Here is a 20,651-nt window from a genome sequence, read left to right on the forward strand (position 1 = left end):
TTTGCTCCGATTTTCCTTGCTTTTGTTTAGTGCTAAGCCTCATTTGGTCTCATTTACTACCACATTTGTTAAATGGCTATGCTTGGACACTCAAAGGCAGTGCGGTTGACATACATCGAGAAATGCGACGTGACATAGTTCAGTGCTCAAAGAGCGAGACTCTTTCATTGATCGTACAGTATTAGTCGTTCATTTAGTAACACAGGGGGTCTTGGAAATTATATAAAAGCGCAAATGAGCTACAAGGTTTTCTTTATTGTGGTAATTTACGCTGTTGGGCCGATTCTTTGCAGTTCAATAGTGCACAAACACGAATTAAATTTTCTCAGGGACCTTTGCCTTAGGTGTTGCCTGCTTTCTCGGGAAGGGTGAAATTGTCGCTACTTACGGACTTTCGTAACGTAGTCCCAGGATCTAGGAACTTACATCCCTCGGTTTCTTGTGGCTTGCAATTATGAATTAGTCGCCGCCAATGTATGGGCTGGTTTGTCGGTGTGGATCACCATTGGATTGTTTGTGGTTTTTATCGATTTTTGGACCTGCCAAAACAATAAACAAACAATAAAAATCATACACTTGCAATGATTGATGGGAATCGTAAATTGGCTTCCTGGTTCAACGAGTTTTCACAAAATAAAAGACAAACAAAACCTTAGCGGCTTGACATCCGGCCGACGGATAAAAATACGTTTGAATTTTAATTTGGAACAATACAGGAAAAAAAGGTGAGGCGGTCAAGAGCCGGGATGTGTGGTCAGAAACTTGTTTTGAAATGGAGAAATGGTCTAGACACTACGCCGTGAACAACGTGAACTCCGCCAACGCAGCAAGTCCGTTCCTAGGGCCCTAGGGCCTCTGATCTTCCAAGGCTAATGGGTGATCTCCTTATGTTTTTTAGTCTACAAATTTTAAAGCATAATTTTTATTTTGGTTACAACAGCGTTCTTTTGATTCAGCTAGCAGGTAAATTCGTCACTGAAGCTGGTGATCGATGTCTACAAACTAAATCTTCCATAGCAACTAACTCACAATTCGGGCGTCTTCATTTCCTTTCGGAACAATTGAAATGTATTGAATAGTTGTAAAGCAATATATTAATCTTTGTACGTGAGAGCGGGCTTGCCTCAAAAGATAGGATCGTGATCTCTTGGTCACCTTTGTTAACAAAAACTTGATAAAAAAGACAAGTCCTTAAGAAATAGTCAACACTGAATGGTATCGCATTTTGTGAGAGATCGACGGGTAATCAGTCAGGAACACATGCTAATACCGTGTTGGCACAGACCTCAGTAGTTTTTCTTGGGAGAACTCGGATCAGATCGCGAGCAGTCGAGAGTTTGTGGCTAGTCAATCGCGCAAAAAGCGAATACCGTTAGGAAGTGAGAGAATAATGTATCCTGTGTACAGCCGTCCCACTCCGCTTAAAAAAATGGCGCGGCGCGAAAATTCGTTCCCGCCAAATTTCAACGCTTTGCATACGAACCACCAGCGCGGTTTTTCTTTTCTCGCTCGACGGAATAGCGTATGTGTGCTGTTTATCGTCATTTCCTGTCTCTCCTTGACTCCTCAAGTGTAAAACGTGGCCTGCTAAGAATGCAAGGCCCTCTTTTGGATCCGGCAGTAGAGCTATAAAATGGGGTAGATGGGGCGCTCCATTCCCTCTGTGTTCGCAGACTCCACACACTTCGATACTACGATAACAAAGTTGACCACTTGTGCGGTCTTACTTGCTTAGATTCCAGGTACCGATCCTTGCTGTCACCTTCCGGCTGTCGGAAGGGGCTTTGGCCACCTGGCTTAGAGCCGGTTTACACAAAATTTCGGAAGCCTTGTAATCCCTCGGTGGCGATTGGCCAAGGAAGATTTCACCAGGTCTAAAGAAGCCCCTCTCCATGGGGCCATACTTCACTCTGGGCTTTAGGAGGCCTCCAAGCAGAGTAGCACTGTTAGGCTGTGTTCACACGTGGTGCCACGGCACGGCGCCCGAGTACGATTCTTGGTAGGCCCTTATGTGAACACGCTATTTTTTGTGCCAGAATTCGGGCACGGGCATCCTTGCCGGCTCGGGCCCCTACGTCGACCTTTGGTTTTCTGTGTCTGAACACTACGATATTTTTTGCTGGTGCTCAGGCACAAAGTGTGAACTCGCTGAGTATCGCGTCTTGCGCATGGACACAACACGACCCCGGCACAGGGCTTCAACCGAGAGATTTCGATCCGGAATTCAACGTATCAATCATAAGTCATCCCAGAAGGGTCTTTGGACAAGGGAAATATTCAGCCAAGAGTAAAGAAGTAGTCGTAAACAACACACATCACACACTTTCAGGGTAAATTTTAATTACTTCTGCAATTAGATACTCAGTCGAGCTCCGACTGTTACGCCTAGCTAGCTAAGACTACATTCAATAGTGTCTATAGTGTATTTATATCCACGCAGTGAGAAAAGCTGCCGCTCTTCGCTTTCACTATAATTTCTTCTTTTTAAAAAAATCTTGTCCTTTATTTCGCGGTAAAACGTATTTACTAACCAAAATCAAACAAACACAATTACCAAACTACAAAATAAATTGCTGTAACATATTTTCATATATTGTTAGGTTATCTGGATATAAAACTTGAATTTTTCTCTATTTTCTCATATTGACGCACAGGTGCAGCAATAATTGGCTTAAGTAGACTTTGCCAGTGCGGAATATTGCAACGTGGATTTAGGCCAAACAATAAAACTTTCTTGACATCAATTCTTTGAATAGCAAACTAAACAGTAACCGAAAATTTCAGTCGTCTGACGTGCGTTTCTCGAAAGTCCCGATGACTGTTTCGGGCCCGAAAAGGTGCATTGCTCGCAAAATGTTTATCTAACAACGACCCAGTTTTTGTTGAGTTTAAAAGCGAGAAATGAAATACTACGCTCACGAAACATAAAGGGCTGTTTTTCTTCTTTTTTTTTGCCTTAAACGTCTCATTGAGGTTGGAGGTTTCGACCCGAAATGGCTTCAGAAGGCTTGAGGAACGCACGCCTGATCTCTTCAACCCACATCTCGGGATTAGAGTCGAGCAGACAACAGTCATTCCAGGCTAACAAAGCAGACAGAAGAAGGTAACACCGAACATATAGATATTGGTTAACACAATGCCATTACTTTACTACACCCAATAAATTTAACAATGTTGAATAAAACTACTAATTGGTGACATGGAAATAAAATATTCTCGTTAATTATAGCCGCCGTCACAGCCGTTATAACGCATCGTTATGTAACAAAGAAGCGTCACATAACGACGTTTTCGCGTTATCTCGCGACATAAAACTCTGCAGCGTTATTCCTTTACTAGGGTCGCAGAGGTTGTGCGCGTGACCATCCCTCTTAATATTTTTCAAGTCATCTGCACGTGAAATCCAACTTTAGGGTCTTTACGGTTAAATTTGCAATCCAACAGATATTCCCCTCACACTGCCCCTCAATCGAGGTTGAATATTGTTAGCCTACAATTCCATTCAAGCAATAACCTGAGAGACGTCTCTCTAGAGCTCCGCGCGCTCAATTCTTCCCCCATGACAGTAACATCCGAGATTCGACCCCAAAAAATCAATATTAATTATTAGTTGAGCTCGTCACTAATGACGAGTTCTACAGAAATCTGTCGTGTCTCGGATTTACTTGCGCGCCGGCGCGAACATTCAACCCGAGCAACAACCCATCAGAGACACTACAAGAAGCTACGTCATCAGTCATCCTCGTCCCCAGGTACTATTCCGCTTTAAAGATGGCAACTGGACAGTAGAACCTGGGTATCGATGGGTACGAGGTTGGTCATTAGGGAATTTTTTCGGGTCAAAACTCAAACGTCACTTAGGTCCAGCGGGACGAATTGAGCGCTGGAAGAGCAACGTCTTATTACCCAAGCTTTTCAATAAACTATTTCATATTTCTTACCTACAGGACACAGTGCCGTCTTTAATCAAGTAACAGGAGAACGGCCTTGTCCATATTGGCTTTCCTTGAAACTTTTGAACATCCAATTATTTCCCAGATTGGGCAGTGTAGTTCTATTAATTTAGTTATTAGTGATTCAGGGCTCTCTACATTAATTCAATATAAGCTGAAGGAACGTAGCCTTCGTCCTCGTCCTTTAACACTTTTGTCCAGCCACTGTTATCCATATCCTGCTCCAGAACAACCAACACTTCTCCTTCATTCACTGACAGTTCACCTTCATTGGTTGCTATGAAAAGAAGTTGGTATGGCTTGAGTTTATTGTGGCAATAACAATTTTTATTGTTATATAGCTAAAAATGTTTTCCAACAGCGCGCGCTCTAGTTGGCTAATTCGAGGTCACATGACATCTAACAATAAAAACTTTTTCCCGCCAAAAGTCTCTTAGCGACGGGCAAAATTGCAGAATCTATGACGTGGGAGGGTAACATTGCAATGTCGACCGACGAGCGCCATTTTCTAAGCCTTCGTTGTGCTATATAACAAAACAATTAATGACTGATCCCTCGGGAAACCAGTGTATAATGTAGCCTGCGCTGGATACATTGGAAGTAATATAACAAACACGAGAAACAGTGTTTCATTGGAATATCCAAACACCGAGAAAACAGACGAAATTTGGAGTGTTTGGATAGCCGATGAAACACTGTCTCGAGTGTTTGATATATCTTCTCAATCGAAACAAAAACTACGGAGTAAACGGAGAAATAAAATAAATCTACCGGTATGCTAATAAAGACCGGGTATCCAAACCTTCCCTACGGTTATGATTGTCTTTGTTTTAACTTGTTGAATTATTAATGAGTTGTAGAATTCTATGGCCAGTGCTCTAAAGTAGTAAAGTTATAAAGCTTATTTAGAAGAGAAAAATGAAGAAGTTTATTACCTTGAAAATCATAAATTACTTTACATTGAAGCTCTTCCTCTTCAAACTCTTCCTCGTCATCAGGCTCCTCAGCAGGTGGGACCAGCAAAGCCGGGGGAGGGGCTGGTACGGGCGGGACCTGGGCTGGGGCCCCATCAGACATATCAGCAGCCGGTGCCGGGGGTGGTTGGGCCTTGACTGTCTTTGAGTACATTTCAGGAGCTGGTGGGGCATCCCTGTTCTCCAACGCTGCTTGGTAACACTGTCAAGGAAAGCGAAAAGGTGTTAGAGGAATATCACAATACTACAACAACAACAACAGCAACAACAACCATTTTATTTTGCCAGAGATAAATATAAATAATTACACAAAAATAAATTAAACTAAAATAGGCCTTAAAACACTTCTCAATGCTAGCCCTCAAAATAAGTAGAAGGAAATGGAATAAAAATCTTAAGAAATACCCGGTTGATCTACGGAAATCTTCTGGACTCTTCCAATCATCTTCGGAAGTTTTCGGGAATCTCGGGCAAATTAACGAAAAATGCTCTTTGTCTAAACCATTATCAGAATTCCGTAAATTTGCCCTAGGTGTTATTTTACATTATAAATAGGACACGAGATTGCCGAAAAAGGCACATGTAACTTCTAGTAACTAACCTGGAATTTGTGTAGGTCTTTATTAAGAGTATCAAGCTCTTTAGCATTTTCAGCAAGTTGTTGTTCAATGGTGTTTGGGTCGCCAAGAGATGGGTTCTGTCTGTAGACGTCAACCATTTTCTCCATACCTTCCCTGAAACGTAACATAATAACCCAATCAAACTCCAAGTGGCTTTATGCCATAAATAAAAGCTCATGATATGCAGATTACTGTAATGTAGAAAAACTCAACAAGGCAGGAAACCATTCACGTTTGGCAGGAATTTCTCTCTATCGTGGGAAAAAAAAAACAAAAATAGTACAGTCAACTCTCGCCTTGCGGACACCCCGTTATTGCAGACACTCGCTATTACGGACAAAATCCAGATCCCCGGCGAAAGAGGTTTGACTGGAAATGACTCCCGCTATTTCGGACTCTCGCTATAACGGACACTAAACGACCCCCCGAGCGTGTCCGCTATAACGAGAGTTGACTGTAATAATAAAACAATTTCGAGTTGTTTTCGAGTGACTTTAACCGAGAAAGAAATCAGTTGTGTTTGCTTCATTCTGGATTTTCGTTTGGTGAGCTCTGTAATTGGTTTATAGAACTGTTGCAAAAGGCTTTCTTGGTTGGTTGGTTAGTCAATAATAATAATAATAATAATAATAATAATAATAATAATAATAATAATAATAATAATAATAATAAAATAATAATAATAATAATAATAATAATAATAATAATAATAATAATAATATAATAATAATAAGGTTAGTCAGTCGGCCGGTCGGTTGGATGGTTCTACATGCAGCCTTCGTGACATAGCTAACTCAGCATTGAACAAATTACCTGGAGTTCTTGAGCTGCGCCACTTGTGAATCTAACTGTTGTACTTTCTTTTTAACCTGTCGAAGCTTCTGCCCAGGTGTTAAATTTTGATCATTTCCATCTAACCCAGCTTCACCATGCTGAGGAAACAATGTGTTAAGGTCATTCCATCGAAATAGAACCGACAGTAGATTTTCATTCAAATTTTGCCTATTACTTATTCATCTTAAGGGACTCTAAATATTTTAAAATAAAAGAGGGGCCCTGTATTCGTCAAGTTGCAGGAGGACCTTGTATACGTATATACCAAGAGAAAATAAATTCTTAACAATATCAGCTTCCAGAAACATCATTATTTTAAACTCTCAATTTACGTTTCGTAGGAGCAGAGAAAATAGGGAAAGCAAAGCAAAGCAAAACGTAAAATATAAAAATAGATGTACAACATCGACTTCAAGTAACAATTGACAGTGCACTGTAATTGAGGCAGAAAAACACCAAAAAGGAACAATGCCTACCAAAACTTTAGCTCTCCGCCAAGCTGACCCCGCCAGAGAAAAACAGATTTTAAATTATCTACATTTCAGTTAAAACGGACGTTTCACTTTAATCTTAAATTAAATGGCGCACGTTTTAAACATTTATGGGAGATTTGACTTTAATTTTTTCGAGAATGCTTTAGAATTTAATCACGGGGTCACTGAGACAAATGAACTTCGGTGAGATGTTTAAAAAAGTATATAAAATGTTACCGTACGATGAGTAGGTTTTTGGTACTTAATTTTTGCACTCATTGCTTGAACTATGAGCGGAATCCATCTTAACACGCAAAAGTTTTATCCGCAGACCTTCCATATTTCGTCCAGGCAGTTTAAGCGCGTCGCTTACAAGACGGAATCCTATGGAGTTTAAAGATATTTTCACGGCAGGAAACATGATTCCCAAAATATTTGAACCTAGCATGTAATCATGCTTTCTAATAGGGAGCACAGGAAGAAATAAACTGTCAGCCATTCTTGCCGCTCCTTTCAGGGAACCTGTTCACAGGTTAATTTGAACCATACGGCAGCAACAGAAGGGTATTCACGAAGAAATAGCGAGATAAAACCTCGCGTTAAAATGGCTACCAATAATTACGAATGATATTCCTCTCCCCAGTAATAGTTAAACAAATGGAAATGAACCCTGATATAATGAAATCTAGTTAAAATAGCGAAAATAATTTGCCAGTCCCTTCGCCCTATCGTTATATCGAAGGTTCCACTGTATCGGGGTTTTGTTACATATATTTTACTCATAGTGGGGCAAAGAATATCGTTTGTTACACCGAGGACCGTGTTAAATCGAGGTTCCACTACAATCTTTTTCCGTTCTATCGTAGCCTGCGAGCAGGCTCTCTATTCGGGGGCAAAGTGAATATTGAACTCCTCGAGCGCCGAAGGCGCGATACCGCGCTTTTGGCGCTTGAAGAGTTCAATTCACGTCGCCCCCGAAAAGAGAGCCTGCTCGCAGGCTATTTCTATCGTGAATGTTCTCTTCTGAACATTTCCAAGAGAGATAACGTCTGTAACTTATCCTTCTTTTGGAAAAGAGTTAATGTACTTTGTTCAAATTTACACGCACGCCAATTTCTTATTATCATAATTATTTTCAGGGGTGGGGTGGATTGGAGTTTGGAAGCGGGAAGAACACCTGCTATATCTCACAACATAACTTAAAGAGCATCAATAAACTATACTCACTTTTTTCGCTTTTTTACTGAAAAAACCGACGCCACCTTTCTTCTTCTTGACTTTATCTACACTCACAGGTTGTCTTGTCAGAGTCTGTCCCTTACTACCATACTCCTCGAACTGAATATCCTTAGGCGGCTCATAAGCTGTTTTATTTTGTTCACAAAGTAGTTTGCTGTCCTAAGGTGGCAAAATTGGAGTTAAGTTTTCTGAAGACGGTAATATTGGCAAGCAGAACACCTGTATTACATGGCCCATTCTTCATTCACCTTAGGCGCTTAACTTACATTTCTGACGCATGAATCCAGGGGGGAGGGGGGCGACAGGAGCGGATCTTGGGGGGTGCGCACTCCCCCTGAGAGGACCTTCTCCTTAGTGATGCACCCCCTCCTAAGAAAAATCCTGGATCTGCCTCTTGAAGAGACTCCCATACAAAAGCGAAGGTGATGCTCGTCGGAAAAATAGAATTAACCCCCCAGCGGAGACCAATCTGGGCGTGGCTCAAGCTTTTTTTTGACCCCTAAAAGATACTATTTTAATGCCTTATCCGTCTAGGCCGACCAGATGCAACCCTAAACGAGATCTCGACGCGTGAAAATATTGGCGTTCTGTTCTAACACCGGAAGGGAGGCCACAATCCACAATAAAAATTTAAACCCCTAAGCAAGATGACTCTACGGGCATGAAGTTACTAGAGGTATTCTCAACTCTAGCACCCTGTGATTTGTCAGGTTGTTCCAATAATAATAATAATAATAATAATAATAAAAAGGTTCTTATTGCGCAAAATTCTCATGCGCACAGATAGGATTAAAAGGATAAAAACGATAAAAGCAAGAACGATGTTAGATACAGAAATTCAGTACTAAGAAAAAAAGAGTAAAAAATATACCTGGGTGGATTACTCCCCTATTCTGAAAACTAAAGATTGACTTCACTGCATTTTTGGATCATATCGACTTGACTCGACTTGTCTCGCCATGCCTCGCCTTATCTCGTGTCGCATCGTATCGACTCGTCTCCTGCACTTAGTTTTCTCTTCTTTCGGGTTTACCTCGATGTAGTTAGAACCTGTGATGTTTTTCTGTTTTGGAGCTATGGTTTTCCTGCTCTGTTTTGTTTTGAGGTTCTTTGTTGTTTTGGTTGTTATTTGTTTTACCTCACCGATAAATTTCACAATCGCGTTGCAAGTTGCAACTGACATGTCACATGCAGCAACTTGTCTCGCAACGTTGCGAAAAGTAAAAGACAGCTCTTCTTTTCTTGCAACTTGCAATGCAACATTTTGTTGCGTTACAGGATGCAAAAGCGGTTGCATTGCAAGTTGCAAGTAAAATAACCAGTGTAACATGGCCTTTAATGCTGATTGTCTTTTTAAACATTTTGTCACCCAGCTTAGCTTTTACAGTTTTTCTTTGAAACTTATTAATGGCATTATCCATTATTAAATGTACATTTCAGATGAAATAATTTGATGTTCTTATTATCAGCTCACATACCTGCGGTCCATCGACAGATTTTCCATTACCCTTAATGTTATCCAGGCATTTTTGTATTATAGGCATAATTTTTGTCTCTATATCAGCATACTCTACCAAAAGGTCACCAGTTCTCTGTATTCTGCGTTCATCCATTTTCTGTAGTTCCTGGAGATTTAGGCATGGAAAGTAAAAGTTGCATTAGGAACATGAAAAGGTTAAGTCCGTTCCTCTGGTTTCTTTAACATGAGGTGACTAGAAGCCTTGTTTCCCCCCTTGGATGGGATACTTGCCCATTGCAGGTTAACAATAAGTATGAAGTATTGCTGTACAACAGTTAAATTCATTATTTGAATTTTGACTTGCCCTTTGGGATTGCCAAAATTGTACAAGGCTTGATGATACACACAAAAATGTCCAATAAAATATACGTATTGTAAGTTGATGACAAATACTGCTGGTATACATACATCAAACACTGCTGGCATTTCATTGCTGTAGTGCAAGGTTTGTTTGCTATTTGTCTGTTCCAGCTGATTCCTGTAATCTTCCCTTGCTCTCTCGCATGCCTGACCTTTCTCCATTGATATAGTTTTGTACTAAAATACGTAAACAAAACATTGTTATTATTTTTTGGAGTATACCCCACAGGACATTCGACAGAACAATAATTGTATTATTTCCACAAACTATATGTCTTATGTCCACTACAAAATTATTCTTGAGGACTTTCAAAAATTGAGGAAATTTCTCAGTTGTAATTCTTCCACATAATGGATGGTGAAGCAGCAACAACAGACTAACAAAGGGTGAAACTTGGAGCAGTGCGTCCCTCCAGCTTGTACCCCACATGACTTCTGTACCTACGACACAGCTGTTTCCTCCGTTGCACTTACCCCTCCTTGGAACTCATGTCTTGATTTTGGATGGACAATATTTTGCAAACCAAGTCACTTAATTTTGATCATTTTGTGAAACTAATTAAAGATTCCACCAGCAATTTTGCAACCTTTAAGCAAAATGCAAAAATGTGATGTTGCAAAAAATACCTTCATGACAGTCTATAAATTAAATTTAAAAACACCATTTCTTTTACCTTTTCAATCTGTAATCTAGAATTAGCCATGTCTTGATCAGCTTTCTGGAAGGCCTGCAATGCTTGGTCAGCTTCTTCACTTGCCTTCATAAAAGATCTTTTACTCTAGAAGGAGCAAAAATACAACAATGAAGCTTTTCTATACCAGGAGCAGGGAGCAGGGGGAGGGGAGGGGGCGGGGGGGAGGGCCCCCCCCCCCCCCAATGGGCCGGGGGGCTTCCCCCCCCCCCGCGTTTTGGGGGGGTTTTTTTTTTTTTGTTCCCCCCCCCCCCCCGGTTTTTTCTCCCTGTTCCTCTCCTTCCCCCCCCCCAAAAAACCCTTTTTCTCCCGGGCCCCGCGGGCGGTGTCAGGAATTCCCCAAAAAAATTATCATGTCATTTATTAAAAGTGTTTGTGATGAGAAAGTTCTCAGTCAAGCTTTATTATTGCTACATTAATTACTTGGGAGAGTTAATGTATACAAAGTTGATTAGGAGCAGTAGTTGCATAATTATCCAGTGGATAAGTCCCTTTCAGTGTATAAAATTTCAAATGATTGTACATGTTGTGGTTTTTTTTTTAGTTCAAAATTTTTCAAACCAGTTTGATTTTCACATTTCATTGTCTCATATTCATTATCATAATCTGAAACAATGAGAAATAAAAATCAAACTGGTTTGAAAAATTTTGAACCAAAGATAAATTTAAACCACAACATATACACCAACTTATACAATGTACAGTCAACTGCCGATAACTCGAACCTTCAAGGGAAATTGAAAATGGTTTGAGTTATCGGGAGTTCGAGTTATGGGAAGTTGAGAACAAATGAATGGAAATAAGGAAAAAGCGGTGTTGACTGATTTTCCATCCATACAGTGTTGACCAGTGTAAATTTTAAACAAATTTAATTTGAGTATAGAAAAGCCAAAAGAAAAGGGAACAATATATTTCTACATCACTGTTTAAACCAGAACGTGACGTAACATAAAACAAAGCGAAATCAGCTGCGAACGCTGTAGGTTTCAAAAAGAACAACACTATAGGCTGCTGCTGCAGAGTTTATGCAATTTACTTTTTGGAGCAATGGTCAATTAATTCGTCCTGGCGTTTTCTAAGGTTGAATTTAAAGGAATAGGTATAAACCTCCACAAACAAACTGAATGTCTGTAGCATGTAAAGCTACATCAATGGCGTGGCACAGTTTGTGTTTTGAGGGGCGTTTTGGGAACGTCTCTGACACGTGTACATTTTGTATTTCAAAATAAATAACAATGTTTTGGGCTACAGTACAGTAAATGTATGAAATCGATTTTGGTTCGGGTTAGCGAAAGGTTTGAGTTAGCGAGGGTTTGAGTTATCAGAAGTCGGCTGTACAATCATGAAATTTATGCTGAATTAAGTTATCTGCTCTTGGAATAATGATGATGATGATGACAATGGATATATATTATGAATAATTATTAATAATTATCTATAAACTCTTTTCTTCTCAAGAGTTGGAAAACAGACTTTTTCCATGGAAACCACATTTTGCACTTCTGGAAATTCATCTTAAAAGAGTTGATATGTATTTTCTGTATTAAACAGAATAATTATTAGCTCATTCTGCTTACAGCTTCTAAAGCTTTCATTGACTGGTCTAAGAGTTCTTGAACTCTCTTGCCCTCTGAAAGATGCTGAAATGATAGAAAAAAAAAAACAGTAAGTTAACATATCATCTTTCAATATGTTGATGTTGCCAGCAAATATGATTAAAACTATAGGTATACTAAATGGTCTGCCATTGGAGTATGCAATTGAGTAGTGAAGTGCAGGTAATCAAGTCTAACTCTTTTCTTTGTTTTGAAAACAAAGCATGGATAACACTTTTGTTAAATGTTACAAAAACCAACTGTTTCAGGTTGAAAAGAACAAAATGATGATACATTATGTATAATCTTGGTAGAAATATATTAAAGGAGATATTATTCAGTGAAATCACAGTAACCAAGCTTAAGGTCGCGCAGGACCCTTGAAATCATTATGTATGTATTTATTTAAAGAGTATGCACGAACTGCGACGACTGAAGCTGACAACAAACAAAATATTCATGAGAATTTTTTTTCTCAGAGTTCTTTGTACAAGTAATTACACGGTATTGTTCTCAGCCTCGCATCCCGTGCACTGGAACATAGTGAATTATCATAATTAGATTCACAGCTTTAAATAAAGCACACGTTGTTGTAAACATCGACTCGGAAGGTCTTCGGAAGCCTCAAAACCTGCAATTTTGTGTCCAAGTTTTCTCCGCCGATATAGAATTTCAAGAGTTGATTCGCGAGGAACATAAACTTGGTGTACTCTATTGTGTTCTGGCTAGAGCGAATTTTTAAATTTCCTTCTCAAAATGAAGAGAGCATGTTTCAAAGTTTAGATTTCACATTTTTACTCTCTTAGAAGCCATTAACTTGTAGCAGTTTTTGAAATTGAAAATTTCGTTCTAGTGGGAACACAAAAGAAGTTACGATTTATCACTAGGCTATATAATCATTTAATTTGGTGCGCTGTGCTAGCTGAAAACTTGGACACAAAATCGCATTATCTTCAGTTAAACTTTTAAGGGCTTGTAACATCACAGACAACGGTCATCTTTCAGTAAAAGGACAATCATGATGTAATTCCATCATCCCTGGGTATCCTTATTAAATTTTAGAGGAATCGATATTCAAAATGTAGTGAATTAAAGCTTTACAAGACAGCACTCCAACAAGAAATTTGGCTAATGAATATATTAATGAGCAAGGGTCCTGCGCGACCTTAACATACATTGTACCATCTTTTCTGTCCTTCCACACAATTTCCAGTAGTAACAAAACTAATCCTAGCAGCATTAGGGCTCAAAAAAAGTGTCGTCCAGTATTCCAGGATAAGTAGATTTAACAACTTGAAAGCATTGTATTGAAAGTACCGGTAGTCACAACTTATCACCTTTCAGTCATCAACATTTGGAGGGTTGTTAAATAAATCTACAAAATTTCCATGCTCAAATAAGACATGCACTGTACCTTTCTCCTGTCAGCCTTCAGTTCAGTATGCAGCAAGTGCAACTCCTTCCATATCTTTTCTATTAAAGTCTCTGATATCAGCTCATGTTGACCTGCCAAATCATCTGTCTCTTTCACTACACCAATAAAAGCTTTTTGAAATGTAAATCTGGAAATGGTGACATCCATATAATCAGTAAATACTGTTACAACCAAAGGATAAAGAATATGTTAATCACTATCTACAAATGTTTGAACTATGACAGTTTTCCTAAGTATCTTAAAGACATGCTTACTTTGCGTCAGTCTGAATACTCTTTAAGAGGAACTAATATTTTATCACTATGTAAACCTGTTACAACTACTTATGGCCTCAACTCTTTTCGTTATTTTGCATCTAAGGCCTGGAACTCCTTACCTAATAATGTAAGATCTGAACCTACTTTAACTGGTTTTAAAAGACTCCTAAAAGGAATCTCCTTTCAGGCATAATGGTATATCTTAACATTTTTTTTTTTTTTTTTTTTCATGTAAATAGATGTAAATAGATTTTAAATGTAAATTTTCATTTTTTCAATTTTTGTTTCTCGAAGATATTAGCCTTTTTCAGGCTACTCTACAATTCGAGTTTAAATAAAGTTCATGTTATGTTATGTTATGTTATTTGCATCTAAAGTGGAATCCCGATTTTGCGAACCTCCCAATAACTCAACCCAAACGTTGTTTCTATTGGATTTGCCTTATGCAATTTTATCCTGGATTTTTCAGGTGAACCTACCGGTAATCGGAAGAATAGCGACAGAAGAGCGCTATATTTCATTCAGGATTGCTTTTGGTTAGCTCTTACTTGTTGGTTAGGGTAAGCTTTCATATTGCCCAAACAAACAAATAAAAGCTGACCAAAAGCAAACCAGGGTGAAGCTAACCACAAGCAAACTGCGGTGAAAATTAGTGCCACTCAGTCATTCCTGACACCATTCCGCCGAATAGGGTCACCGGATTTTTCAAACTCTTGAATTCTCAAACCAATTTTCGTTTCCCTTGGAGTTTCGCCAAATCTAGATTCCACTTAACCACTTGGTGCAAATTTTATTATATGGCAAGCACTTCTCAAGCTGATAAATTAAGTTCTTTCACTGGATTTTTCATTATGGACCACAGCAATGTTGTCAGTGTACAGGAGATCAAGGAGTAGCCTAGTGTTTTTATTTAGGGATCTACAGAGGTTTCTGAAAAAGTCTTGAGACATTCTCCAGTTGTAATGTTCCCAAATTGATAAACATTCAGGTTACCTTTTGAGTATCTTTTGGAATCAGGCACAATCAACTTACTTGGGCTGCGATGATACATTTTTTCAAGATACAATGTACAATGCACAACTCGATACAAGCGCCATGATAAGATACACACATGATACATGACATGAAATTTTTTATTTTCATTCATTATGAAGCTAGCTAGCATGCTATGAGAAGTGAAGTTGCCACAAACTGAGTTTGGTTCATGGGCACACAAGGCTGGGTCAGCTGACATTACTTAATTATTGGAACTATACTATGCATGCATTTGTGCCACCATCTTGAAAAATTTATCGTTGAAAGCATGCAAAGCAATATGAAGCAAGGATGGAACTTTTTTAATCCTGTTGTTTAAAAAGGCTTGGATTTGGGTAAGGAGTCATTAAAGGCAGTAACTTCTGAATATTGATAAAAAAATATTTTATTGTTCACCAATGTGTGGTACCAGAAAATGCCAATACCCCCCCCCCCCCCACAGAGGGGATTGGAAATACATGTACCTGGGGGTAAGAGGGGTCTCAAAGGCCAAAAAACTTTAAGGAAATGTATGAAGGTTAATTGGAATTTCCAGAGGGGTTTGGGGGACTTCTGTGGGGGAGGTATGAATAATTTATGAAACTACACAATATTGTGATAAATTATGTTGTTCAAATATTGAATGATATTCATATCACTGCAGTACTACAACTTACGGATATTCTTCCTCCTTTTTCTTTGGGCAAAATGTCTTGGCTAGTTTTCTGTGAAGTAACAAGAAAAGATTGAATGTAAAATGAACCTGAATGCAAGCATAATGCAAAGTGCCTCCCTCGTTTAACATACGTGCACACTTTAAGGCTGTCATTAAGTTTTTAAGCAGCTGTTACATTGAGGTTACCACCCATGGATTGCACTTCACTCTGTATGCAAATGAAACATAACAGTCGACATCTTCACCCACAACACTGAGTGAACTCAGCCATAACAGGTGTCATGTGTTATGGCCCTTAATGACAGCCCTAAACTTGGTCCTGATTAACTGATTAACAAGTTAGGGCCCGGACGCACTGGGCAAATTTTTGTTTATTTTGCGAAAAAATCTGTCACCAGTTCCGTGAGACAAGTGCGCCCGGTGATTTTCAGATCTACCAAATTTTATCAAGCCTTACCAAACTTCAAAGGCGCCGTCGTCCTGCCTCGGAGCAGGACAAATTTTTGTCAAGCGCCAAATCTGACAGATTTTTCAATTAACACGCCTTAATCTATAGGAAAACGTCAAACAAGTATTTTTGATCTCGCTTTTCAAGGCAGATTTCCGCCAAAATATTTTATTTTTTCTCGACAGTTCGACATGGAGGACGGCAGAGATACATACATACATACAACAACTATAATATATATATGGCTCGCAAATCTTCTTTCCATTACACCTCCGGTATGCAAGTACTCCTGGCTTGGCACAATTTTCAAACCGCCCGAGTACAAGTACCGCTGCTGATCAAAATGAAAGCGCGGCGAGTCAAGACTATTGAATTGTACTAAAAGCGAAAAATACGGCTCTTATCGGCCGGAAAGTGAGACTCTTTTTAGCGAACGGAAAGTTATCGAAGGTGTACGGTTTTAACATGATTGACACTTTGTGGTTAACAAATAATTTGGTGTTTTCAAGTGCGTCCACGATTGCCAAATTCAAAATTTGGTAGAGACAAAATTTGTCGAGATTTTTGGTAGAGCCAAACAAATTTTGTCAGTCCAGTGCGTCCGGGCCCTTACAGGAAATGTGCATTAGGCTTTAATTAATACACATATTTTGTAATTGCAGCCCTCCAAGTTAAGACCATTTTAGTCGCCACGGCGACTAAAGTTTTGGAGCTAGCGACTAAATTTGAACCAAGGTCGCCAGCCTGGCAACTCAAATTGAGAGGAATGATTGAAAGCATCAGTTTAATTTGGTGACTAAAATTTTTTCACTGGCGACCAAAACTTGAATAATAATTAATAATAATTAATGGACTTATATTGCGCAAGTATCAATCAAGGATTTTCACTTGCGCATTACAATACAGTAGAACCCCGTTAACTCGAACTCGGATAACTCGAACAACCCCGCTAACTCGAACACACTTCCATTTCCCTGGGATTTGAACTCACTTTTCAGTCATTTTTACTCGGTTAACTCGAACTCGGATAACTCGAAAACCCCGCTAACTCGAACTAAATTTTGTTTCCCTTGATCAAAATTTGGGTCAAATTTACCCCGATAACTTGAATCCCGGTTCTTGCAACTCACACCGGTTGCCCATTTATTAGAGTAACAAAACAGATCACGTATTTGACAGCCTTTTTCCACTCTTATCCTAAGAATTTATGATCTTGTTAGAGTTTCTGACGAGATTTTTCTGTAAAATTAGTAAACTATCAATTATTAACTTGGCAAATTAAATATTCAATCTACCCCGATAACTCGAAACCCCGCTAACTCGAACGGTTTTTCGTTTCCCTTCAAAGTTCGAGTTACCGGGGTTCTACTGTATTTATAAAAATATAAATTACTAACTGGCCCTAAAATTAATAAAAATACTAAAATACATGATAAGTGTAAAATTATATTCAATAAAAAATAAAAATTAGCTTAAAAACGCCTTCTGAAACAAATGAGTCTTACTAGTTGGCGGCCAAATGGCCACTAAGGAAAAAAATAAACTTGGAGGGTTGAATTGCATTTATAATGTTATTTTAATTCTTAGGCATGTACACCGGTAGATGAAATATTTTGCACGTAACTGAGAGGAAATACATTTAAATTTTCAGGAACCAAGTAACCTTTATTTTTGGGATAACTTGTCGAATACAACATGCAACAAACATTTGGTGCCACAATTCAAATGCTTGTTATATCTGAGGTGTCTGACTGCTTCAAAGCATGAAGCAGTTTTAGTTACGTTACAGTTGCACTGCTGAAACCTGTACATGTTAAACTGGATTTTAAGAGATCATGCCTTACTTCCAGAAATTGACAGTCAATACCTTAGCTGTTTTCCTTTTTTTAATTAAGTAATGGATGAACTTAGGAAGTTGGGCGGGCTGTAGGTTTAGCTCAATGGCCCAACCCTTATGCATCTCATTACTCTCCCAAGAAAAAGAACTCAACAAGAGGTGACCATATTATCTGTTGCACTGTCTTTTTTGTTAAAGAATGATCTTGTTGTGACATGCATATCATATAGCTAAAAAAATAATAATATAAAATCACTTTTTTGGACAACATTGAGGAATACTGATCAATGCCTCAAGAAAAGTGAAAATTAAAGCAAATGGAAGAACTTGAATGTGAAACATGTACACATTTCTGTTTCCAAAGCTGCATTAACTTTCTGTTTAATTCTGTGTAACTTAAGGAGGGGGACATGGGGGCACCCTGAACAGTGACCGCAACACCACAAAAATAATACACAAACACTGCATCACTGCAAGAAAATTTGACGAAACACTGTCGCCGCAATATAGTCAAGTTACTTTTGAATGAAAACGACTTGCTATTGGCAGCTAAAGTGTATTAATGATCAACTAGACAGTATTTAACTGTATTTTGCCACAAATTAAACATATGGTATACAACAGCTGTATGTTGTATATGCTAGTATTATAAAGGACGGATTAACGAAGAATAGCCGAGCTAAATTTAGTTCTGCAATTGTCAGACGAGAAACCGTAACACCGCCAATAATTTCGCTTCACTGAACACCGTAGGTTTAAATAACAAAAACATCGCACGGTATTCTGGAAGGTCATGGGTTCGACTCCCGTTGGGAGAACTCAGAAAATCTTTTTTCCGCTTCTTCATTTACTGGTTCAATAAATCCCTTATTTGATGGTTTAACATATAATACGAGCAGACACTTAGCTCATTGCTCGTATATATTTTCTTCGCCCCTATGGGGCGAGGAAAAATACTACACAACTCACAAAATATCCGCCCGTATTATATGTTAAACCATCGAATAAGGTGTATGAATTTAACATGCAAATGATGCAAAAATCAACCATGTGCAGTGTATGAGGAAATGAACTCCCTAACACACTAAAACTCAACAGGTTAACTGGAGTCGACTGGAAAATAAATAAACAGATTTTGATCATTTTCTCCCTAAATCAGTTTACAAGGGAGGAAAAGATAAAAACATTTTTGGAGTACTGCTGGCTTGGTTGTTTATATTTTGAATATTTTAATACTACTCACTAACAAATGACACTTTGATGTAAATTACATTAATGGATTGAATCTGTCATGTTAGTCTGTTTGTACACAAAAGTTTTATTATGTCTGGTAAATTACTATTTTCAAAGAAAGACGATTTTAAATCACAACAGGCCAAGTCGAAAAGTGAAATTTGATGACTCTTTACTATTAATTTATCATGCTAACCTATTAAAAATCAGCTTATATGTCATGCCTTAAAATTAAAATTTGTCGCTGTTTCTATCCGTTCCATTGAACACACATGGCTCCCTGGATTTTGCAGAAATAGTAAACATCCCATAAAACGGAGGATAATATTTCTAAAGAGCTGTTACGCACATGTAAATAGAGAAATCTACGCATGTATGAACGAAAATTATGATTATTAATAACACCAATCAGCTGTCTGGGGTGAAACATGCTCACACCGAACAATAGCAGACGTTTAGAAATCAAGTTTTGAAAACACAAAACGCGTAGTTGCAGTAAGATTTTCTAGACATTTCATTTATACTTCATAAACGTCAAGAATGAATGAAACTGCACTTAGGCAATATACCAGCTGTTCTTGTTACGGCATGGATAATTTCGATTTCGTAAACTGAAATTCCACCAAAACCCTGCCTTACCTTAGCTCCTTCGCATATCGCGATTCGATGTCGCTCCTTTCCTTTACGAACTTTGTTACCTTATCCACGAAATCGATTCCAGAACTCGTGTGGTTGGCTATAAGATCAAACTGGTCCTAGAAGCCAAAAGAAAACATGAGTAAGATATTCAACTCTACACTTCAACTGTGAATATCGTGCATGTCCACTGATGTCGGATTCGAGCCAGGCGCAAGCTGCGACAAAAACAAGCGAGCAGTCAAGCTCTTGATCGCTTACCCAAAGTTCTGTTCCCCAGGTCATTTTAACAATCAAAACACCACTAACTCAGGAAGTGTCTGAAAACTACAGGTCTAGAAATGAGGCCAGATTCCCTCGCTCATGATCAAAACGTACTTCTTCCAGAATGTCAGGATGCGATGGCACTTCATTTGCATATGAAGAACCGGAGGTGCAAGAATGTGCGGGCTCATACAGCTAGACGTGGGTGGAGCGAACTTGTAAACGCACCCCGGAAAGAGGGGCCAACTTTTGCCAACATTTTCTCTTGCTACGATTATTTTTTTGACCAAGCTCTTGCCGAAAAATACAAGACACATTTATCTAAGGCTTTAATTAGAGAAAATTATTCTTTTCGTACTTTTAGAGACAGAGATTAGCAAGATAATTTCTGGTTATTGTCTCCTTAGCTCGCCTACTCGTCCGGACACGGTGCCCGAAACTACCACCCACCGACCAACCCGGACACGCGGAAACGCGGTCGTAACCTTACGTGCCCAGAATCAGGATCGTGGAGGGAAGGAGTGGGGCGCTGTTGGGTGTCTTATGTAGTGAAAATTATTTTTTGAACGCAGTACGCGACTCTAATACAATT

At 38.8% G+C, this 20,651-nt stretch overlaps 1 protein-coding gene across 1 annotated transcript; it reads right to left on the bottom strand.

Moving 5' to 3' along the window:
- Positions 1 to 2,320: 2,320 nt before the first annotated feature.
- LOC144629591 (cdc42-interacting protein 4 homolog) lies at positions 2,321 to 20,198 on the bottom strand. The gene is made up of 13 exons (XM_078487834.1): positions 20,057 to 20,198; positions 19,799 to 19,914; positions 15,643 to 15,690; positions 13,674 to 13,821; positions 12,242 to 12,304; positions 10,647 to 10,751; positions 10,021 to 10,149; positions 9,572 to 9,718; positions 8,082 to 8,252; positions 6,361 to 6,479; positions 5,529 to 5,661; positions 4,889 to 5,129; positions 2,321 to 4,230 (listed from the first exon to the last, which is right to left on the bottom strand). The coding sequence occupies exons 1-13, from the start codon at positions 20,078 to 20,080 to the stop codon at positions 4,088 to 4,090; spliced, it is 1,587 nt and encodes a 528-aa protein (XP_078343960.1). The 5' UTR covers positions 20,081 to 20,198; the 3' UTR covers positions 2,321 to 4,087.
- Between the last annotated feature and the right edge of the window lie 453 nt (positions 20,199 to 20,651).

The sequence above is a fragment of the Oculina patagonica genome, chromosome 1 (genome assembly GCF_052425735.1).
Source record: "Oculina patagonica isolate OP01 chromosome 1, crgOcupat, whole genome shotgun sequence".
Classification (NCBI taxonomy): domain Eukaryota; kingdom Metazoa; phylum Cnidaria; class Anthozoa; order Scleractinia; family Oculinidae; genus Oculina; species Oculina patagonica.